This window comes from Terrapene carolina, unplaced genomic scaffold (genome assembly GCF_002925995.2).
Source record: "Terrapene carolina triunguis isolate 2854851 unplaced genomic scaffold, T_m_triunguis-2.0 Scaffold395, whole genome shotgun sequence".
Taxonomy (NCBI): domain Eukaryota; kingdom Metazoa; phylum Chordata; order Testudines; family Emydidae; genus Terrapene; species Terrapene triunguis.
In genome coordinates this window covers 1,909,635-1,934,450 of record NW_020664746.1, presented here as the reverse complement: position 1 = coordinate 1,934,450, position 24,816 = coordinate 1,909,635, and the positions used below count along the sequence as shown (strand labels likewise).

The 24,816-nt window shown below is 42.9% G+C and overlaps 1 protein-coding gene across 1 annotated transcript in view; it reads right to left on the bottom strand.

Annotated features, from left to right (window-relative positions):
* HTR4 (5-hydroxytryptamine receptor 4) overlaps positions 1–24,816 on the bottom strand; it is a 166,432-nt gene that overhangs the window by 112,481 nt on the left and 29,135 nt on the right. Inside the window, exons 2-4 of the mRNA XM_026658055.1 lie at positions 23,022–23,147; positions 20,263–20,463; positions 41–194 (exon numbers count right to left, since the gene is read on the bottom strand). Coding sequence (XP_026513840.1) covers positions 41–194; positions 20,263–20,463; positions 23,022–23,147 — 481 coding nt within the window. The remainder of the gene's footprint in view (positions 1–40; positions 195–20,262; positions 20,464–23,021; positions 23,148–24,816) is intronic.

Sequence of the window (24,816 nt, the reverse complement as noted above, 5' to 3'; positions counted from 1 at the left end):
CATTTCACATCAAGCAATCGGAATCATAGTTATTACTCACCAAGTCTAATATACCAATGCTATTCCAGCCTTGCATTATAGGGAGAAAAGAAATAAATGTCGGGATGGTCCAGCACCCTCCAAGCATTAGAGCAATGCGCAGTGGTGTCATCTTATTCCTGTAAACCAGAGGCTGGCAGCAGATAGCATAGTACCTAAAAGGGGAAGGAGAGACACTGCTCATAAATAATGGAGATCGCTCCAGGGCTTTTAAAGACAAAACAAAAATACAGCTTATCCAACCTTTTTCTTCTCCTTTTTAAAAACAGAAACACTGTTTTGCTTTTTATAGCTGCTTTTCATCCAAGGGTCTCAAAGCACTTTAAAAGCACGAATGAATGAAGCCTCAAAATTTTCCTTTGAGGGAAGTCGGTATCACTCTTTTACAGGTGGGGAAACTGAGGCACAGAGCAATGCAGTGACTTATCCAAAGTCAGAGAACAAGATAGTGGCACAGCCTCTAATTTAGCACTGATCTCCTGATTCCTGCTTTGTGCTTTAGACACTGAGCCATCTTCCTCCTCTTAATGATGATGAAGAGATAGTTCATCTGCCTCCAGTTCAGCCATTATTGAGATGATTTTTTTTTAACTTCAGGACAATGGATTAGTTTTTTGGGGATGGAAGGGGTTCTCTGAGAAATTTAAGTTCTTTCATACCTCCCATGTGCATTTAGCATTCATAATAACAACAGGATATAGCACTTTTCTTTCATAGATTTCAAAGCACTTTACAAAACAGTATCACTATTTCCCTTGTACACATGGGGAAACTGAAGCAGGAAAGGGTGCCTTGTCATGCCCAAGGCCACTTAGCTGAGTGAGTAGAAGACTGACTCCCAGCCCTCTGTACAATCAACATGTCACTTGGAGTTACCCATCTGCTTCAAGAGAACTTACCTACTATCTGCCTAAATATATCCTCAAGGCACCATCCAGGCCTTGAACTCTAAGTCCATTTCTGAACTCGGTATGTGCCCATAAACAAAGCAGCGCACCAGCCATGCCACTACACTGCAGGTTTATGTTGGGCCTGATTCAGCAGGCTTTGCTTGGGCAATACTTGCCCTTAATAAAAGCTCCTGTATGATATCTTTGATGCATGGTCTTGCTGGTCTTTGATCAACAAATTGCCTAGGGAGGTTGTGGAATCTCCATCCCTGGAGATTTTTAAGAACAAGTTAGACAAACACCTGTTAGGAATGGTCTAGTTATTACATTGTCCTGCCTTGAGAGCAGGGGACTGGACTAGGTGACCTCTCGAGGTCCCTTCCAGTCCTACACTTCTGTGATTCTATGAATCTCAAAACATTTTACAAAGCTGCACCAGGATTATTATCCCCGCTTTTCAAATGGAGAAACTGAGACACAGTGATTTGACCAACGTCATTGGCAGAGCCAGGAATAGACACCAGATCTCCTGACCCCTAGTCAAGTGTTCTATCCAGGCTGCTTCGCTACAGAGGTCTCTGCAGTTAGCCTGGATTGTATTTGATGGAGTGGGAGGAATCAAAGCCAAGTGGTGTCAGTATATTGATATTGGGATGTGGACCGCAAAGCTGATAGAGGGCAATAGAACCACAATACCAAGGAAAGTCCCCAAGCTGCGCCTTTCACCAAGAGAACAGATAAGGAGTAAATTGAATACTCAGGCAACACAACACAATTTCTTCCTTGACCATATGAGGCGAGATTAAGCAAGCACATTTGCAAAGTGACTTTTTATGTGAAGTGTTTGATAGCTCTGCTCACAAAACTGCACTAAAATCTTTAATACATCAGCCATGCACTTCACAAACTGGAAGCATTTGCAGATGAGAACATTTTCAATTTGCTTTTTAAAGTCCCTACAGATCCAGCAGATCTGATAGCTCTTAGAAGACTGCTCCACAGCCTGATTTAACTAGACATACTTCTTTATTAGCCTGAAAAGGGAAGAGAGGACCATCAGGGGAATACAGGAATTGCCATAAAAGATCAGAGCAGTGGCCAAGCTAGTTCAGCATCTTGTCACTGACAGTGACAAGTCCAAGCTGTTTCAGAGGAAGATGCAAGAATCCCTGCAGAAGACAATTACGGAGTATCTTGTCCACGGGGGAAGGGGGAGAGAGAGTTGACTCCTAGGTGGCAAAGGAAATGTTCAGATTGCTGTGCTGCCTGACAGGATGCTACTGTGGGAGTAACCTGTTGTGGGGTGTTTCTGCTCACTGACAACAAGGAGTGAGGGCAGGAGGAGCTGCATCTGAAAATGACTTGAGATGTCTTCTAGTGCATTTCAAGGAACCACGGTCTCCAGGATTACAACAAGCCCTTAGCAAGTAGGAAAGACATTACCCACCGTTTGCAGAAAGCATCTCCTTGTATCAGGGCATATTTCTAGAGTGGAATAGTGGTGGTTTGACTGGTATATTTCACTAGAACTGGTCGGAGACACTTTGACAGAATCATATTCTGACAGAACATGCGGCTCCATCAAAATCAATACACTGCATGAAATCGGGTCAATTCTCCAGGAAAAAAAGTTCTGACAATGTCCAAACATCCCATGTTGATATTTTTGAAATGAAACATTTTGATTTTTTGTTTTGAAATTAATTTTCATTTTCATTTTTGTATTTTGTGTTATATTTTGAAACATTTTGATCAACCAAAAGCACTTTTGTTTTTATTTATTTATTTAAAAATTTTCCTTCACAAAGAATTTTGAAATTTTCTGTGTTTATGCCAATTTGGCATGAAGCCACATTTCAAAATCTTGAAAGCCTTCACTTCCATCCTCAGCCCAGCTCTATAGATTAATCATCATTAACTGAGACCAAGGATGTGTTTCTTCACTCAGAATATTGGATCATCGTCAGTGAAGTTAATTATGGATGTAGCATAATACCAATTTGCATTTATGTCATGTCTTTAACCCAAATGTCTCAAAGCATTTTACAAAGGTGGGTAATTATAAGTATCATCTCCTTTTTACAAATGGAGAAACTGAGGCGCAGAGCAGAGACGTGAGTGGTTCAGGGTCAGAGACTGTCAATGGCACATTCAGGAACAGAACTGAGGTAGAGCTAAGTGAAAAATGCACAAAACAAACAAACAAAACTCTATCCCTGAATATTTGGCTATATTTTAAGTGAATTGTTCTGACCATGTTTGCACCCTACTAGGAACAGGTCGGGAAAGAGCATACCCCTCAAAGCACCTGATCCAAAGCTCACTGAAGTCAGAGGAAAGGCTCCTAGTGACTTCAATGGGCTTTGGATCAGACATCCAATTGAACAGACGACTTCTGATGGAAAATGACCTTTAAAATCACATGGAAAGGTATTGCAGGACATAAAGTTTCAGTCATGAGATTATAGACAGCTTTAGTGCAACAGCTAAACTTGGCTCCTGAGGGGGACAGTGAGTCCACATGTGCGGTGCTAATTATGAGTTGGCAACGTGCCGTTTTGTGATTGTGGGTCAGTGAGGCACACACACAAATGTTGAGTCACAAGTGGCAGTGCAAGAGATCCTGTCTCAAGAGTGTAACGCCTGATGCGCTCTTCAAATCCACACACCTGAGCGCCATAGCTGTGCTAACCTAACCCCTTGTGTAGAATACTTCCATCCACCTAGCTACTGACGCTTGGGGATGTGATGTGCCTACAGTGATGGAAAAAATGTTGCTGTAGGCTGTGTCTACACTATGGGCTTATACAAACATAGCTACAGCACCAGAGCTATGCAACTATATTCCCAGTAGGGTAGACATGGGTTAAATATTTACACATAATAACTTAACTATAGGAATACTGTATGTATTTTAATATTGAATGGGCAATTATGGTTTGGAAGAGATATTTTGCAGATCTGGCCTGCAAAAGCTTGGAAGCAGTGCTGTGTGATGCAGCAACAGTATCTGGGAATCCATGGGATAAGAGAACTGCATTAAAGTAGTTACCTTAGAATAAAAAAGCCATTAAAAATAGGAACAAACCATGTCTGGCTGCAAGCAAAGAGAATTACTTTGTGTCAGGCTTGATGCTGAGATTGGCCTAATCTCTGAATGGAGGCAAGGGAAGGACACCTGTGACCATAGGCGCTGACTCCGTGGGTGCTCCAGGGCTGGAGCACCCACCAGCAGCCCCCCTATCAGCTCCCCTCAACCCCCCCCCCACCTCCCGCCCGCCAGCGGCCCCATGGATCAGCGCCTCTCCCTCCCTCCCTGTGCCTCCTACCCGATGCAATCAGCCGTTTCTCTGCATGCAGAATGCTGGGGGGGGGGGGGGGGGAGGAGCGAAGACACGGCATGCTCAGGGGAGGGGGTGGAATGGGGCAGGAAGAGGTGGGGTGGCAGTGGAGCGGGACAGGAAATGGCGAGGCCTGGGGCAGAGCTAGGGGTCGAGCACCCCCCGACACATTGGAAAGTCAGCTCCTGTGCCCGTGCCAGTCCACTTTATGAGTGCAATAGCATCATCCTAAACTGTGACAATAAGAAGTAGGAATGGCCAGGACACAGTGAATACTGTACCCACTGTTTTGAGGGAGTCCCTGACTTGACTGCACAGGACACACCAAGCCAGACGTAGAGAGCAAACATCCCATTTCTATACATTACCTCCTCAATTGCACAAATAACATAAGCCATGCATGTTAAAAGATGGTTTCCATAATGATTTCACTTGCAATAGCAGATATACTTTGTCTAATATATCCCTCTTCCAGGGTTGGACCCAATTCCCATTAAAGTTAACGGAAAGAATACTAATCAGCCTGATTCTTATTTACATTTAACATCACTCTAGCAATGTAAAGGGGCCTTAGTGTAAATGGGAATCAATCCCATTTACCTTAATGGGAGGTAGTCTTGGGCCTTAATTTACTAGGAGCAGGTCTTGAGTTACTGCTAAGGACTGGTGTGAGCTTTAGGTCACTCTCATGGAGTGAGGGAATAAGAGATGTTGCAAACAGACAAGAGGGTCAATGTCAGCCTTAAAAAAGGGACAAAATAAATACTTCCTTACATAAGAACAGCCACACTGGGTCAGACCAATGGTCCATCTAGCCCACTATCCTGTCTTCCAACAGTGGCCAGTGCCAGATGCTTCAGAGGGAATTAACAGAACAGGGCAATTTGGAATGATCCATCTCCTGTCGTCCAGCCTGATCTTCTGGCAGTTGGAAGGTTAGGAATACTCAGAGCATGCGGTTGCATCCCTGACCGTCTTGGCTAATAGCCACTGAAGGACCTCACCTCGAGGAAATTATTTAATTATTTTTTGAACCCAGTTGTACTTTTGGCCTTCACAACATTCCATGGCAACAAGTTCCACACTCCGACTGAGCACCGTGTGTCTCTGTGATAACCAGTCAGTATACATAACCTCGAGCCATGTTTACTGTAGCTTATTGAGGCTGGGTTTTCCCCCATTCTCTGTGTGCTTCTGTGCTAAGGAAATAAACAGTTTGACCCTTGAGATCAAACAGGCATTTCCAGTAAAGATATTTACTTCTCAGTGAGACAGATGGTACTGCTTTTGGCACCATTTACAACAGCCCTTGTGTCACTAAGTACCAGGGACACGGACTGGGATACTTTTTTTTTTTCCGTGCCTGAAGAGATGCCTACTAGAAGGTGCTGTTCAGTGCTGGATGTTTGTAGCATTCAGCAGAAGCAGCTTTATAGCAAACAATTGCTGAGTTCAGACAGAATGTGTGTATTTTGCAGAGAGGGTAAAAAATGAAAATAAATAAATAAATGGGAGAGAGAAAAAGAGAGCTCAAAAATCCCTCTAGCAATTAACATGTTGAGTCAGGAGTAGTAAACTGATAAGGAAATCATCAGGAAATGTTTCCAATTAACCATGTTGGAGAAACCATTCATCCAAGTGGTTCCAGTTGTTAGCTTTCTGAACCTTTATCTGCACTGCAGCTGACAGCATTACATTAGCTTGTGCATGTTATTAAAGGGCCATTAAAATAAAAATTAGGACTGTAAAAACATCATAGGCTCTCATATTTCTTCCCTTTCAGTGATCCCACAGTAATATTTCTCCACATACATGTCAAAATGTGTTTTTTTTTTCTAAATGCCACTGCTGCACACTTCATCTGGGACTGGAAAGTCAAGTTGGGTTCCTTCTGCCTTTTCATCATCATCATCATCATCAGTAATAAAGGTTCTGCAACCAGAACATGGATAACAATTTTACAGATGATGTGTGAGGCAGAGAAGAATCCAGCTCCCTATCCCAGCTCCAGGACTCAATGGAGGTAATATCTTTTACGGGACCAACTTCTGTTGGTGAGAGAGACAAGATTTTGAGCTACGCAGAGCTCTTCCTCCTGACTTCCTCCTTAACTTCAGTGGGATTCATATCTGGCTACATCAGGGATGAATTTTGTGCCATACTTCCTGGCTCTCAGAACTACACCCTAACCACTAGAGAACACTGTCTCCCTAACTCTGAAGGGATGCTGACAGACCCCGTACCATGGCCATAACAGTTTGAGAGCTCTAAATAAACCCTCATGCTTCGGGGCATAAGCCAATCACTACCTACCTGGGGTTAAGAAGAAACTTCCCCAAAGGGCAATTTATTGGATAACTTGTCTGTTCTGTGGCTTCTTTCACCTTCTTCTAAAGCTGCTAGTACGGGCCACCATCAGAGATGAAACACTGGACTAGCTGAACCACTAATCTGATCCTGTATGCAATTTCTGCCATGTTCCTATGTCTCTCACCAATGGGTACTGCCATGATCAGCTGAGCACACAAGATAAAATTTGAGGCTCACAAAATCAAAGTGTCATAAGAGTAAATGTGTCCTGTTGCTGCTTGTGGGATTCACACTTTTCTGGCTCGCTACCAAACAAATCAGGCCACGAAGCAGACATAAATGCTGGTGAAGTGTGAGGTGTCCCCTATTAACAATACCTTTGTGCCTAACAGCTCTCAGTGCTCCACAGGGAGGAGACATAGATCACATTCCCTGGAAGCAGGAATCGTCTAACAGTAAACTGTGGAGACAGCAGAGGGATTGTGAAGATGAAGAGGAAACAGAAAGAAAAATGCCCCTCATTTCTCTCCATGAATTTCTGCTGCAGAACACCAAAGCTGTCATGCTGGCCCAAGACTGTGCCAGGGAAAGTGATATATCCTGAGTCACGGGTGTCTGCTGCTATAATTTAAGCCAGTGTTTCCCAAACTTGGGACGCCGCTTGTGTAGGGAAAGCCCCTGGTGGGCCGGGCCGGTTTGTTTACCTGCCGCATCCGCAGGTTCGGCCAATCACGGCTCCCACTGGCCGCGGTTCGCTGCTCCAGGCCAATGGGAGCTGCTGGAAGCGGCGGCCAGTACGTCCCTTGGCCCGTGCCGCTTCCAGCAGCTCCCATTGGCCTGGAGCAGTGAACCGCAGCCAGTGGGAGCCACGATCGGCTAAACAAACCGGCCCGGCCCGCCAGGGGCTTTCCCTACACAAGCGGTGTCCCAAGTTTGGGAAACACTGATTTAAGCTATATAGGAGTCACTCTGCCCCCACAACCACTTTCCCCCAAAAAACCCTGCAAAACCAAAGGAAAATGAAAATACAATGCCTGATAATCAAACCAACCTTTACGGGATGGCAGTCTTAGTTACTGCAAAGGTGCCTTCGCCTGCTAGGCTCACAGAAGGGAGAAAGGAAAATGAAGGGGTTCTGCATATTCGTGACTCAGGCTGGCTGGGAGCATTGTGGGGCATGGAAGTGGAACGTGTAGATCATGGTGTGTGTTTGTAAGCACCAAGCACGGTGAAGCCCTGATCTTAATTAGGGTCCCTGGGCACTACTGATATACAAAAAATAATAATTATGTAACAGACACTCCATGGCCCTAGGAGGCCACTCTAACTTATCCCCAGGGTTTCTAATACAATTTTGTTTGAGCTGTGCGTATCTGTATACTGTGATGAGGGTTGCTCCTTAGTTACAAGAGTCAGGCACTTATACACCCACCTCTACTAGGCAGGCTGGGTCCCTTGGGTGTTCTCTGTATTTTAAATCTGCTGATGTATTGTCATGTACATATACCATGCATGTACCACATGTTTTATGAATCCTAGAAGAACACAGTTAGACAGAGGAAAATGTATTGCATTTCCATTTGAATCAGTTAAAACAAAAATCCCCATAAAGTGTCTGGGAAAGTAGTAGTTTCTTGCTGAGAGGATAGAAAGTCTGTCACTTGTTTGTTCTTCCTCCATACTATCATACTCCATGCCACATACAAGCAGGCTGCGTACACGGTGTCTGAACACCCTTCCATGACAGTATTGTCTGCTCCGATCTGCTTTGTATAGCAGGGTAGGACCAATTTATTTTCACATTATCCTAAGAAGCCACCATGTTCAGCCAGTATAATACACCAAGGCACAGCAAAACCTAGACTAATCGTCACCTGCCAATTGTGCCCTCCTGCCCCAACAGCCAGGAAATTCCTGGGAGGCTCCCTCCATATGAAGTGCACTGGTTTATGCAGCCATCTTGTAGAACAGTCAGAGAAAGAGCAATCCCATTGGAAAACTCTTCTTTCCCACTTGCCTGTGTCAAGTAAATTCTTTCTTTGCAGGTCACAACTTGTGTAATAATCTGGCTACTTAAGAAACCCCTGTTCTTTGCATTTGCAGTTTTTTGTTTGTTTAAGTCCAGTAAAGAACAAAATTTTACACCACCCTCTCAACAAAAAAGTCTGGAGAAGATAAAGTTTTGAGTCAAGAATTCTGCTACCATTTGAAATCTAAAAGGCAGCATCTCGACTTATTTATGCCAATGTAAAATTGAATCAACTTTTATTGATTTAAATGGCTTCACAGAGGTGTGAGATCGCCCCCAAGTTACCAGATTCTTCCATCTTTGAATAAAACAACCTCTCCTCTTCCCCTTTTCCCTGCAAAGCAAACACACATTACGGCCCCCCAGTATTCCAAATAAAGCACTTGTCAATTCCTGGTTGAGAATGAAAATGTCCAAAAATGATTTCATCTAACAAAGTGAAAACCCTTGTTAGAAAAATAATGGCCCTCTGGTGTCAAGATAATTATTCTGGGGAATAATCCTAAAGAGAACAGTTAATTGGAGCTGGGTAAATTTAGCTACTAATACAAACAAATGCATGTTGCCAAATGGAGACAGAAGACTCCACCGTAGTCCCTTGGGGGAAGGGGAGGAAATTGGCAGCAATAGCAGCAAAATATATTTATAATATATCTAGGGATTTTGTAAAGATTAGTAAAGGACATTGCTTCCCTCAGGCTGTGCCATGACCATCTGCTCTGTTATTTTTCTTTATACTTTCAGCCCTTGAATTCTGCAACCATTGCCTTAATTTTCCTAAAGAGCAAAGAAAGTACAGAGCTGAACGCTATTATGGAACATTTCTAACATTACGTATCATGTCTTCTTCCCTTTGTAAATGGTATTAATTTACTTTATTTTGCCCTCCATTTCCCCCCCAAGTTTCCATTCCCTTTTCACACAGGTTGTGCTTCAGGTGAATGCTGTAAGAGGCAGGGTTCATTTGTAGCTGGAAAGGGGATACAGAATTTATAGACTGGTTTTAAATGGTACCAGATGGAAGGTGTGCCATACAGTCGGATCGCTGATCATTACTCACTGATAAGTGTTTAAAACAAAATAACTCTCCAAAAATAACCCACTTTCAGCAAGTCAGAAACCAGATGATTCCCCAAAGCACAATCTATTAAGCTGCAATGTTATGAGTAAGCTGCTTTCTAACTTGCTTTGAGAAGGAGATATACTGTCTAGCGGTCGGTGTGCAAGGAGTTCCTGAGCTCTAATCACAACTCGGCCACTCGCACCCTCTTTGGGCAAGTAACTTGACCTCTTTATGCCTCCGTTTTCTCATCTGTAAAATAAAGATCAATGCTTACACACCTACATTCCTGAAGCCCTCAAAATCAACCTGTCATGAAGGGGGAAAATTCTTCAGGAGACATTCCATTGAATAATACTGACTTCTCGTAGGGCACATTGCACTTTAAGGCTCCAGAATGTCATCTCCTGAAGGGGCTGTGTTAATTTAATGTTTGAACATTACATTAATGTTAATTAATGTTTGTACATGGCACAAGGAGCAACTGTCATTCTACTGCTCCAACACTCCCCAGACGCATCTGTTTTGCCTTAGCATTTATTTAGCAGTAGGAGGCCACTATTACATGACATGTTTCCATTCCATTAACATTAGCTCTTAATATACACACACGTCTGTTATGTAGCACGCTGTATAGCGAACCTGCAAATGTTTAGTTGGAGCAGCCAGACGACATATCCGGTGCCTAACAGAAATTTAGACTTGGATGCGGATTTAGCTGACCGAGATACCGGCCAAACAATACTGAGGCAGCGCTTGCAGGCTAGGTGCAGTGACAGAGGTTATTTTGGCTCCACTGATAGGGAGAGTATGCCTGCTGTTTGCTATGTGGGTTCACAACCTGAGGTTCTTGTTGAATCCCCACCTGCTCCAGGCTATCCAAGCAGCATCAGTGGGTTTTTCCCCATCTGTGCCTAGTGAGAAGTTTTGTGACTATTCCTGTTAGATGAGGTGGGACCTTGCTGTTTTTATCCTCTCCAGGGCATTCTGTGTAGGGGCCTTCTCCTGACGACCATTAGGAAATTCAGCTAGTGCAGAGCAGTGGCCCAGTTTCTTAGTGGTGCTTCTGCTGGGGAGAGCTGTACACCTGTCCTCCAAATCTACACTGACATTCAATTCACTCCCCAATGCAACTGAAGAGGTTGTTTTCAACTTATAAAGCCCTAAATGGCTTGGATTCGGTCTTCCTACGTTATGCCCCTTTCTGTGTGGGGTACAATCGCTGGGTTTAAACAGGAGGCAGCTTCTGGCAAAGCATCCTCATTAAAGGGCCCTTGACTCTGGAACTTGCTGCTTCTTTGGTCGAACACAGCCCAAGTCTGCTGATATGTAGGGCCCATCAGTTTTCGAGAAGGAGTTGGCTTGCAAAGGCATATATCGAAGGAGCTAATTGCTAGTCCTAGTAAGTTAATTGTGTTTGAAAGATTTTATTATTTCTCCTTCGTCTCTTTGTAAGTGATGTCATTGTTTTTATTGTACAGACATCGAGAGCAGGTGGTTAGGCATACATAAAAAAATAATATAGATAAATAAATATTCAGGTCTAATTCTCTCCCCAGCACAAAAGAGATGATCAAACAGCATAATCCAGTGGCAAGAAAATCTGGATTCAATTTAACATTGAACTTCTGACACATTGTGAAAAACAGTTTATTCCGAGAGCATTCTGCTAGTCTCTGCATTTCTCTGCTCTTTATATTTTGTTGCCAAGGTCAGGTCATCTGTTTCTGTTGCTTCCCCACCTGAAGGCAATGCCAAATTCATTTGAGTATTTTTCAGAGACGGTAATGAAAAGAGATACAAGATGTTATCAAATAAAAGTCTTGTAAAGCGGCACCTTCCGCCCTTTCCTGAAGTGATCAACAGAATGACTTTCCAAAGTGGATTCTGAGAATTAGATTAACAATGCTATTTCCTAAAAATATGAGTATGCCCATAAAATAAACAGAAGGCAGAGGACTTATGAATCACAGAAAAATACTGGCTAGAAAAATAGACTCCAGTGAAGTCTGAATGAATGGAATAGCAATAGCTAGAAAAAATAACAAGAGAAAGGTGCTCCTGTCAAGAGAATCTTATAAGAAAAGAGGCCCAATGAGATGTGCCAGGACATAGTCTGTGTTCATGCAGAACCTAGCTGTCAGGGCTGTTGAAATGCCAGTGATAAACCATGCCTAGATGCTAGGCTGAGTCATACTCCCCTGGACAGAAACCCTGGCACTTACGTAGCTGCTGTTATCTTTTCAGTGCCGTCCGTCATGATCATCTCATCTACTTGCAGCTCTAAACACAATTTCATGATTCAATATTCTCTTGGAAAAAAATGATAAATTAAACATCCACATCTTTGCCAAGAAACTTTAAACCTCAACTCTGAGAACTCACTGGTAAGAGATTAAGCAAAGGAACATTGCTCTAACTCGAGCTGCGTGGAAGATAGCAGTTTTGTTTCGCTAAGGATTTAGAGGTTTCAAAATCTGGCTTCATTCCAAATTGGAGAGAGAACCAAAAATTTCAAAATTCTCTGGGAAGGAAAATTCTGAAAAAAAACTTGGTTTGGTCATTCAGAATGTTTCATTTTGACAAAACTGAAACATTTGATGTTGACTTTTATTTTGTTTTATGATACCTTGTGAAATATTATTAGTATAAGTATCAGAGGTTCGTCAGTGTTTATTTTGTATAATACAATACAAAATGAAAAGTCATTTCAAAATGAAAAATCAAAATGTGTCATTCTGAAAAAGTGGGACATTCTGACATTGTCAGAACTTTTTTTCTGGGTTTTTGTTCAGAACCAAATTTCAGATAAATTGACCTGATTTCATGAAGCTTTTCAATTTTGACAGAATTGCACATTACGACGTAAAATGGTTCTGTCTAAGTTTCTCCAACAGCATCCAAGTGAACATTTTGAGTGAGACTGAAGAGCCGGCTGAAATGCCTGCAGAACCCTGCAAAGATCAAACTACTTAGAAACCTTTTCAAGTCTCAATTAATGTTAGTACAAGGGAGGGGAAATAAGCCTTGCAAGCCTGAAGGCCAAGTTCCGGGTGAAAGCTTTAGAATTGTGATTAGAAATCAGAAGCTTTTCTAAGCCTCCTAGATCCCTTCTATAATAACAAGTGTTGCACGCACAGTGCATTTGGATTACACAATGGTGGGTCCGTCCAGTCACTAATTACTATTAGAATGCACGGTACCGTGTACATATTTCTTTTAGTCTGTAGCAGTCCCACAATAATATTTTGTGGTCATTCTGCAATGATTAAAAAGAATCTGAAATCAAAATATCAAAGAATGTAAAGGAACTGGTTGAATTCTTTTAGTGGTTTCTATTAAAAATGTGTGTGAGAAATGGGCTTTTTACCTTTTGCTTCTGGAACAGAAGTGAAGCGACACTGAAATTTCCATCTTGCCCTACTCAAGGGGCTCCCAGATCAAAACATTCACAACTGGCAATTTTATTTCAAGGGAGGAACACTTCCCTTGGGGTAGTCCCAACAAGGTAGTGGCAAATTTAAGAGTAGAGAAATACAGTTTCCAGCCCCCAAGTTGTCAAATGGATCCATGAATCTCAGTGTTTTCACCAATTCCTACTTCAAATTTACACTGTTTTTCTTGTAAGGGAGGTTTGGAGCAGGAGCCAACTTCTTGAAAATGAAGGTTAATTCATCTCTACCAAAAGTCATAAAATATCTAAGGACCACTTAGAATGCTCATGAACATCAGGAGTGATATCCTGGCTCCGTGGAAGTCAATGGGAATTTTGCCATTGACTTCATTGCTGCCAGGATTTCACTAGGGGGTTTAAAACACTCTTTGCAGCCCTGCTGCAGTGCTTTTACAGTATCTCCTGAGCGAGGAGAGCTGGCACTATGCTGGTAACACCATTACTACTGCACCTGTATCCATGTTACACCCAGGGCGGGTGCAAGGATGTTTCGCACCCTAGGCGAAACGGCCACCTTGCGCCCTCCCCCCGAGCCCTGTGGCAGCTCTCTGCCCCCCCTCCCCCGCCCTAAGGCGCCCCCCCATGGCAGCTCCCCCCGGCCCGGGGAGCCGTGCGGCAGCTCCCCACACCAGCTCACCTCTGCTCCACCTCCTCCCCGAGCACGCCGTCGCCTCTCCACTTCTCCCGCCTCCCAGGCTTGCAGCACCAATCAGCTGTTTGGCGCCGCAAGCCTGGGAAGGAGAGAAGCAGAGCGGGCTGGCGTGCTCAGGGGAGGAGGCGGAGCAGAGGTGAGCTGGGGCGGGGAATTCCCCTGCGTGCCGCCCCCCCCCATGCTAGCGCCCTAGGCGACCGCCTAGGTCGCCTAATGGGTTGCACCAGCCCTGGTTACACCCTAAACACAGTTACATGTTCCTCGTGTAGATGGGGTCCTAAGGCAGTCTTTGCTTTCCCTTTGCTCTTCTGTCCAAACTCCTAATATGGGACGTGGAGAGGGAAGCCTGAGGATTCATTTTAATCAATGAGCTGTGTACAAGATAAGCCAAATAAGAGGTCGACGTTCATATCCAAATCTTGAATGGACATGCCCATGAGGAAGTTAAGGTGCTTTTGGTCTTTAATCATTTTGCCCTGGGTGCATGAATGGTTTCAGGCTTTTTAATCTGCAAGCAGCATTTTGTGCACTGGATCGCCATTGCCTATTGTAGCACAGATGGGTTGGGGATATGGGAATTTCCAGATTTCTGGAAAGCTGCCAGATCACATTGGTGAGTCAGTGTAGATGATGGTAGTTAATGAAGAAGGAAAGTCTCATGACGCAAAGGAACACAGAAATTAGAGATGAAAAAGACTTTCATATGGTCATTTTGGTTTATCCACCTGCCATGCAGGAGTGTTCCCTCCAGCACACTCTGAGGCGCTTTGTCCAATCTGCTTTAAAATGACTCCAGCACCTAGAGGGTGCAGCAGAAAGATGCTACATTTTTAAAATTGCTGTAATAAGTTTAATAAAAAAAATTCAGCTTCCATCACTCCTCTCTAAAGAGAGGGAGAAGACTGGAAAAAAGAGACTTAGGGTTACTCGGAGGAGAGGGGGCTGGCAAATTGCTTTCCCTGACTCACTTCCATACTGTTTTTATTTGTGGCAGTTTAGAATAGTTCATCTGCATTTCACTAAACTTAAGTACTTGGCCAGAGAAGTCTGATGCATCTCAGTAGTGTTGGGAACCTAACTATGGAAAGGACTCCAGTATCGACTGCCATGTGATTTCCTTTGGCTGTTCTTATAGGTGGAAAGGTTATACTGACACATCCTCTCACAGAGAATCTGCTCACTAAAATAGGTGACTTTGTCCTTCGTCAGCTTGACAGCTGTTATTCTTGGGACTGGGACTTTTACAGAATAAATAACAGTCTCGTCTCTGTAGAATCTCATTGAATGGAAACAGCTAAAGACAGCTAATTTGATTATGAATTCTCCATTCCTCACAAGCCAGAATGTCCTCTAGTCTCTCTAAGGCCTGGTCTACACTAACACCCCAATTCGATCTAAGGTACGCAACTTCAGCTACGTGAATAACGTAGCTGAAGTCGACATACCTTAGTTCGAACTTACCGCGGTTCAGACGCGGTCCACACGCGGTAGGCAGGCTCCCTCGTCGACTCCGCGGTACTCCTCTCACCGAGCTGGAGTACCGCAGTCGACGGCGAGCACTTCCGGGATCGATTTATCGCGTCCAGACCAGACGCGATAAATTGAACCCGGAAGTTCGATTGCCAGCCGTCGAACTACCGCGGTAGTGTAGACCTGGCCTCAGATGAGACTGTCACTGTAGGTGAGCACAGGGTTTATTGGAGCCATTCGCACTGGGACACATAACGAAACCTTGGCCCCTTTGATGTCAATGGCAAAACTCATTGATTTCAATGAGGTCAGGATTTTACCCATGAAGTCAGACCAGGTAACTTTCCAGGTGAAATTCCATAATGAAATCTAAGGGGAGGGAGAGGGACATATGTCATACGTAGAGAAAATCTCATTATCCTATGGCAAATCCAAGTACCTTTGGAGAGGAACAGCGTTGCACAGGGCTGTTTTTGCTAGTGCTCTGGTCATGGTATAGCCTGTAGTGGTCACTTCTGTAGCAGGTATTTAAAGTCATTTTGAAAAGAGAACCAAGAAAATTACAATGCCAGAGAATTACCTGGAATTCTCAGCAGACACAGGACTTGTGCCATAGAAATGTCAGTCTCTCTGCATGAAGGCATCGAGCAGCAGATAAATGCTGTGATAATTACCAGTGTCAGACTGTATTCAGCAGCCAGCCTAGAGAGCTTATTTCTCCTTTGCTCTGAATCAGAGGGAGGTGAGCACTTCACACACTGTACACAGAGCAGCACGTGTACGGAGAGCAAGAGAGAGAGAGTGCGTGCCCAGAAACAGCAGCCTAACATCTGGCAGTGATCAGCCTGACAACACCAAAAAGAAAGGAGAAGAGCTGTGACCTTCTGTTTCAATCATTGCATCTCTATGTCCTAACTCTCAAACGTGGATAGAATTTCAGCGCACTCATAATTCATTTAGTTTCTGAGTGCCTTCTGGTTCTTCTCAAACAATTACACCGCTGTTTAGTCTAATATTTCTCTGTGACTACATATTATGGGATTTCTCCTGGGGCTCTGCTGTTTATAACTGCCAGTGAGTTCATAAGCAGACGGTTATAAGATTTTCTAATGATTTTACTGTGGTCCATCCACTTAGGGTGGCATCCAACTCGTGGAATTTGCAAATCCCAAGGTTTCCAAAATGGTTCATTTCTCTCCATCAGTTCTTCACCTGGTCTAGGTGACTTTGACTCTTTAAACAGGGAATATATATATATATATATATATATCCTTTTTCTATTAAAATTTATTTTAAATTCTAAAAGAATATGAAGAATATTCTATATAAGTGATAGGTTGAAAACCACACTATATGAAATTTGCAAAACCAGGATACTAACTGTCTCGTGGAAGTACAAGCCTATTTCCTTCTGTTCCTTTGGCTAATTATTTAAATGGAATGGTCCTCTTTCTGAGGACCTTACCATGTGGACTGTTGAGCACCCTCAAATCTCACCGAAGCCAATGGGAAGCTGATGGATATCTTTACCTTGCAAGAGAGGCCCTCAGTCTGGTAGTTCACTCCGGGTCAGGATGCACATTCCATAATGTTTAAGGGTGGTGTTTTCAAAAGAAGCAAGCACTGGCCTAGCTCTGTTTCCACTGAAGTCAATGAGAGTTTTACCAGAACAGAGTTAGGCCCATGCTGAGTATTTCTGTCTCTCTCACCCTAAAGCTTCAGATAGTTATTTGAAGTACTTCATTCCAGAATGCATACACAAATGGACATTCCCAAAGCATATGTATTTGAATGAGCTAGGCACTGTACAAAAATGAAGTAGTGTCCCTGCTTCATAGGCCCCCTCAGACTGAATTCACCAGAGATCCAGTGGGGCTTGCCTTTTATACTTGTTTTTACATAACTGCCACAATGGAGGCCTGATCCTAGGGCCTCTAGATATCACCATAATACACATAACAATAGCATTGTAAATAAACACACAGAGAGACACTCTGCAATATGCAATAACTGCACTGCAGTATCCACTGCCAAATCAGCGGTACCCCTCACTTTCACATGGTTTCATGCTTGCGCTTCAGCCTTGTGATTGGAAAAAGTCTGGGCTTCCCAGGGCCGCCCGGGGGGGGCAAGTGGGGCAATTTGCCCCAGGCCCCGGGCCCCGCAGGGGCCCCGCGAGCCCTGGCCTGGCGGCGGTCTGGGTCTTCGGCGGTTCTGCAGGGGCCCCACGAGCCCTGGCCCAGCGGTGGTCCGGGTCTTCAGTGGCATTTTGGCAGTGGGGGGGCCCTTCAGTGCTGCTGAAGATGCAGAGCGACTGAAGGGCCCCCCGCCACCAAAATGCCGCCGAAGACCCGGACTGCCACCGGGTGAGTACAAGCGCCGCAGCTCCCCCGCTTTGCCCCAGGCCCCCTGAATTCTCTGGGCGGCCCTGGGGCTTCCCCCCACCCATCTTTAATGATGAGCTTCAGATCGGTGCCCCACAAGGTGGTACTACTGAGCTCCCATTTCTGTTTGTGCTGCTCCAAACCCCCGTACTTTGTGATACACTATTTGTGGTATTTTCCATCATATGAGTAAGGGCGGCAGTTGCCACAGAGAAGTTGTAAGATTGGGATGAGGAGCTGCTACCTTCCAATTGTCCCCTTTTGACTCCCCTTTGCTCTGTTAACTCTTCTATTAACCCTCACTTAACTCACATGATTTATAAACTGCTTTCCTCTGTTCTTCCTTGAACCAAACTAGCTCTGTTTTTTTCATAGGCCCAAGTCCTTAGGAATAAGTGAGTCCTCAGCACCTGGTTGCAGATTCCCTTTAACCTGCTGCATGGTGTGTACTTTTAGCAGCCCTTGTTTTATTGGGCAGGCTACATATAGTAAGCTTCAGGTTTGTTTACAAAAACCTCTTTCCATATAAAACGGTGATCATTGCAAGATCTGCATCACCAGAACATTAGAATCAAGCTGTACATCTTGACAGTAACTGATACAACAGTGACTCAAATACAGCGGCTCGAACGATGTTAATGAGAAACAAAACTCTGCTTGTTGCTTGAAAAATCTCAGCACCTTCCCTGTTGGAAGGAGGCAACCCTTAGAAGACAGAATTTCCTGGGAAGTTGGACAGGCTCAGAAAGAAAGTGGAAAGCAGCATTCAAATAAGTGTGGAGTAGACACAAGAGCCTGGGGTCTACATTAAAGGGGTAAGGCCTGGCTCTTCAAAGAGAGGCAAGAAACCCACAGTGAGGAGAGATCCCTTTTCACTGTTGATTGTCTCAGAACTTTTTTCGGGAGGGAGCCGAATGGCCTTGGTGTTCTCATGTCTGTATGACCCACTGGGTTTAATTAAAGGCTGGAGGATTTAACTCGCTAACTTGACAAATGTTTATCAAGAATTTCAATTTTCGCAGCTCAGTGCCTAACAACTGCTTGATTGATAATCAGCTAAAAATGGAAGTCTGTGAACCGCCCTGAGGTAATGAACGTCTCAGGTGGCACCCTCAGATTTAATGCTTCATTTTCACAGGCCAGCTATCTTGAATTCCAGGTCGTGTTCCAAGACAGGAAATATGTCTTGGCTATCAAAATATCCTCTTCCATTTCATTCAGATACACTATTACTTCACTTGCCACTCCGAACTGTTGCACAGGATTGCTGTGTACTGTTAAACAGCTGCTGTGTCCCATCCCAAATAAAAGCTGCAATTTAGTGATGAATTCAGCGTATTAAATATCTTGCAAAGTGTGTAGGTGGCTTTGGAATCTTTGGACAAAAGACTACATAAATATTAGTTGTCCTCACAATTAGTTGCCATTAAATATTAGTTGTCATTAAAATCAGAAAAGTTCCTCTCTCCTTCTCAGAACCTAGAATACAAAACTTAACCCTTACTTATTAGTACATCTGGTCCAAAAAAAAAAACCCATCAAAACATTTTCTGATGAAACCACAATGAAACTTTTTATAGAACGTTTTTCATTGAGGTAAAAAAAAAATCTACGGTAGTTTTTCAATGAAAAACTGGAAGTCAAAAATCAAAACATACTTTTTGGAGAAAAAATTTACAGTGAAAAAAGTTTTGGTTTTCAGAGAGGAGTTTGTTTTTTGTTTTTGTATAAAAAAATAATTTCTTTGCAGGAAATTTTGAAAAAGCAAAAATGTTTCAAAATATCCTACAAAAAATAATTGCTTTTTTTTTTAATTAAACCAGCTGTACTTATTAGCCATCACCACAAGTGAAGTTTAAAAGTGACCAAGGATGCCTTGGAATAACAAGCATTATAAACATTATGTGCTGCTGTTTATTTTTTCTACAATCTAGTAATAATATGCCAAAATATATCATACATTAATATAATGTTCATCTGGTTATACAGCTGCTAATAATAGAAATAGCAGTACCGAATGCACTTTAAACACATCTCAAGGAGACAGCATTGTGAATATAAAGCCGGATAGTAATTTGGTGTATCTATGCCTGGGGTTGTAAGATTCGTTATAATGAATCAAACCAGTTGCTAATCAAGTCTGGAATCCAGCCTCCAGACCAATACCTGATATTTCAAAAGAAGACAAACTCCTACTAAAAGTGTACCAAGTGCTGCACTAAAAGGAATAGCCCTTTGTGACTGCTGGGAGTCTCTTCTGTAATACATGTTTTAAATATCTCTTTTTTAAGAAACAGAGGACATGGTTCTTGCAAGATACTGAGCCAGAACCTCAGCTCCTGAAGTCAACAGAATTTACACCAGCGGTGATGAGCTCACTCACTCTATCAATATAAACAATACCTTTCTTCAACTCTTGTTACACTGATGAAGCTTCAGTGTGCTCTCTCCATTAGCTGCTACAATAAGATGTTTACAGCTGTGCTATACATTATACAACATATTCATACATGCCTCTGAGCTGAGAAAGAACCCTTGGATATGTTACTTTTTCTTAAGACCTAATGGTGTGCATCATGACAAAAGAAACGGCTGGCAAAAACATGTACCTGTACATGTCTTTATGCTCATACCTGTCTAGGGAGATACAGCACAGGTGAAGGATTGATGCTGTGGTGAGCAGGACATCTAGAGATGTTCGGACCAGGCAGAACATCTCTCCATAAATCCAGTTATCCTGAACCAGCTCAATAGCTCCAAAGGGCATCACCAGCACCGACACCAGCAGGTCCGCAAAGGCAAGTGAGACAATGAAATAATTGGTCTTGATTTTCCTACAAGACATATATTAAAAAAACTCAGTGGGACTTTTCAAAGCAGTACATCCCATGTGCGGATAGACCCAACGGTTCACTAAAGGGTCCTCTAACCTACCTCTAAACTATTTTAAATGGTTGTCCCTAATTACTTTCCTGGTTTGGGGGCCGATTGTTCACAAGGACCCCTGCATGACTGCATGGGTGTTTCTACCTGTGCACACAAAAGATGTAACTGGACATGCACATGTCTGTTTGTGTGACCAAACTGGCACATTATATGCACCACTTTCCATTGTGTGTGTGCAGAATGCAGCACTGTGCACATACTCATAGACTCATAGACTCATAGACTTTAAGGTCAGAAGGGACCAATATGGTCATCTAGTCTGACCCCCCGCATGATGCAGGCCACAAAAACTGACCCCCCCACTTTCCCTTAACTCTGCTGTTGAAGTCCTGAGATCGTGATCTAAAGACTTCAAGTCGCAGAGAAATACAAATAGACTCTCAAGTTGAGTGCATTTTCAGTGGTTCTTAATAAAAGTTAAGAAAGCCCCAGCATTTTCTATTGTTTTCCTTGTGCTCTGTGGCCTCTATGTTTGATTTCCCTCTTTATCCCACTAGTCTTACCATAAACATTAATAAAAGTATCAAGCCTGAGCATGTGTCTCTCAAACCACCCACTTCTCAAGCAGTCACAAAGAGTCAAGGCTCTTCTTCTGCCTTCTGAAGCTACCAGGGTGAGTTAGGGGCTGCCTACACTTCAGTCAGAGGTGTGACTGCAGGACATATAGCCATACCTAACCTAGCTTTGACCTAGCTAGTGTAAGTACTAATAGCAGTGAAGCCGCAGCAGCACTGTACAAGCCCACCCAGAAGCCTTGGGATGTATTTGAGCAGTTAACCCGTGCTGTTACGGCTTCACTGCTATTGTTATTTGTGCTAGCTAGATCAAACCGAGCTCGGATATGTCTGCAAGTGTTGCAGTCTCACCTCTGATTGCAATATAGTTGTACTCTTAAACACACCCTCTTCTCCTTCCCATCCTGTTATTCCCTAAGGAAAGTGGGCTCTAGCAACCTGCGAAGAGTTTCAATTTAAGAAGAAAAGTCATTTTGTTTCTGGGGAAGCCCTGTTCCATCTGCAGATGGCAGCCAAAGTAGGAGACAGAGGCAGTATGCTAACAGCATAAAAGGCCTGGGCTTCCAGGAGATGAGTGAGCATTACCCAATAGGAGCTTCTGACGGGATAATGTTGAAGGTCTGGGGTTTCAGGAAATGGGTTGGTGACAACACTGTGCTGGAATATGTCTTCTTAGGCATGCAGGACAGGTGGAAGGAGAGCAAATGCCCAAGGAGAAGTTGGGGGAGGACTGAGAAAGAGACTTTTGAGAAACATACAGACTTTCCTCAGTACTTCCAGTGCTGCACACAGCCTGATTAAAGCTAACGTGCCAGTATCAGGATGGGAGCTCTCAGAAGCTGACAGTCAGATGATGAATTGCTAATTAGCAGGTCCCCCAGCTATTACTCTAGCAGGGGAAACACTCGGCTTACCATATCCCTGTCCAGTGACTGTGTGAGTCTCAGTAGACTAGATAACCTGCAGGCTTTATCATGGAAGCAAAGTCAACACGTATGACTTGTTTCTCCTCTTGATAAGTTGTACACTATTAGGTAACCTGTTCTACAGGGAGAATTAATAGGGTTTAATAAGACTTGGTCTCTAATTTTATTACCTGCATGTTAATCATTATTCATTTGAATTTTTCTTTCAGTTTTTAGTGAAGGCAGTTGAAAAAGGTAACGGCTGCATGATTAGACTCATTGGCAGAGCTGTGTGGAAGCTCAGGGCTGGAGTAGCAGGCAGTACTGCAGGTCAGGGTAGAGCTGCATTAGCAGAGCTGGGGCAGGTGGGGCTTTGGATGGAAGAAATGTGGATCTGAAGTGCTTTTATTCATGTGCATGGAGGTACATTTGCAGAATCCAAAGGCTATCAGCTATCACTGGAGAAAGCACGTCCCATCTTGGCTGAGGTTTTGAAAGAAATCTAAGAGGGTGCCCAAGTGTCTGTTGTGAGCTGGGTGCCTCACTTCTTCAGGCTCCTTTGTAAACCCCACTCTATGCCCCGCTGCATCCCGGTAACACGCTAATTGTGACAGACACGGCTCCTGCTCCCTGCATTTTTCTGACATGTTTTGTTTAAAAGGAACTGGAATAGGAAAGGGAAGGCGCTGTAATGCTTCTCCAGCATTCCCCTGTGTGGCTTTCTGCAAGTGATTTATCTGTTTTTGATGCCTGGAGTGCTAAAAATATAATGATTGGATAATAAAATGATCACACTTCTGCAGTATAAATCTGAGTCCAGACACATTGGGAACAATATCGGAGTCTGACTTTGCCATGACTTCAATGGTGGGGAGAAGAAAGGAGAGAGCGTTCTTTATCACAATGTTTTATGTTCTTAGCTGTCTGGGTTTGGTTTTTGCCCCCGGCCCTTGCCAATTACATGGCCGTGTCCTTATAAAATTCCTCCTAAAGGAGGGGACTGAGTGGGCTTGCATGCTGGCTCACCTGAGCTGCCTGTCTCTGCATACTGCCACCATCACCAGCAAGTTCCCCAGGATCGCCATGAGTATAACCGCCGAGATAAAGGTGAGCAGTGCGATCTTCTCTGCCACGCCGAACCCCTCACTCGAACTGGAAACCATAAAAAGAGAATGCATCAGAGGAGGGCAGGGAAAATAAGGGTGTGTTGGAGCCACAAACTTTCAGCAAATAACTTCAGGGAGATACATGTGTTTAAACAACTCTGTCTGACCACAGTTTCCTCTGAAATCTGCCTCTGCACCAGACGCATACATATATATACACAGTATAAATAAATAAATTTCTTGCTTATGGAAAAGATATGGGACACGTATATGTTCTGGATTTTTCAGAGGAAAGGTTAATATGTAGAATATCTGCAAATACTCTGCCTGTTCTTGTCGACTGTGGGGCTAAATACACTGATCACAAAGAGCTATTTTTTTGGGTGCTGAACTTGGGACAAAAAAGGTCCAGTTATCATAGGTAGGTGCTCAGCACTTTCTGAAAATCAGAGCAATCTGATTAGAGCTGGCTGAAAATTTTTAATTATTTTTTTTCAATAATTTTTTTTTAATTGAAAAGCTTTTTCTTTTTTTCAAAATGTTCAGTTCTTTCACCAAAACTGGAAATTTCAAATTTTAGAATTGTGAAATTTTGTGTTTCTGGTTTTTTTCCCTTTACACGCTCTTTTTGTTCCTTTTTCCCCCACTACAATAGAAGGAGTGGTGTCCATGTCATTGTTCTTTTACTTTTTACTTTGTAATTTTTCTAAAGTTGGAAAAGTTTTCAAAAATTTGCTAAGTACCAAAAGGAAAAAGGAAAAATTTGAAAAAGGGTTAAAATACCCAACTCTAGACATGGTTAATTGTATGTATTTAATTTTTGGGGGGTAGGAAGACAATGCGGAAAAGGAAAGAAAGAGGAGAAAAAATATGAAAAGTAAAACCGTTCTGGAAAAAAATACAAATTGTTCTGTTTTGAATCCTTCAGAACTAGATCAACACTTTGATTTTTTTTTTAAATTATGTTTTCATTTTTTAACCTACTCTACCTGGTGTCTACAAGAGGTACCCAAAATCTAAGACATCCAAAATTACTACATACTTTTGAAAACAAAAGTATTATTTATTACATAAATGTGTGGATGGGTGTGTGTTCATATAATGGAGATGCTGTAATGTCTCTATAGTTAAGATTGCATTAAGATTTGCCCTTGAAGCAGGGGCTTAAGCAGGAAAATCCTCTTCACAATGTAGGAATAAAATAGTGTATCTTCTCCTAATGTACAGAACAAGAAGGACTTAAAATACAGAATGAATTTTGAGAGAATTTTCAGATAATTGAAAATCTGCCAATTATGAGCCATAATCGTTTTTAAATGGTCCCTCAGAATTTTTGTTTTTTCACAGGTAACTTTTTCTAGGATATATCTACTAAATACATTTCTGATTTATTAAATTTGCTAATTGACTCCTTTCTAGGTTGGCGAAAGCTAAGATAGAGGCTCCCTTTAAACTTTATTGATATACCAACCCTACTGGTTACACCGCTTCCATATACTTTCTAATGGTTACCAAATAACTTCATTGTGGAATCTATGTTGTCATTGAGTGGATGCTCCACAATCTAAGCTTTCATTTTGAAAAATTTTCAGTACTTTGATGTGTACTGCTGAATTGAACATGAGTATGGCAGAGGGGATATTAGTGTGTTACTGTGCTGGAATGTCATGATGGTAACAGGCTAGTGCTTGGAGTGTTGTCTTAACTTAGGAATT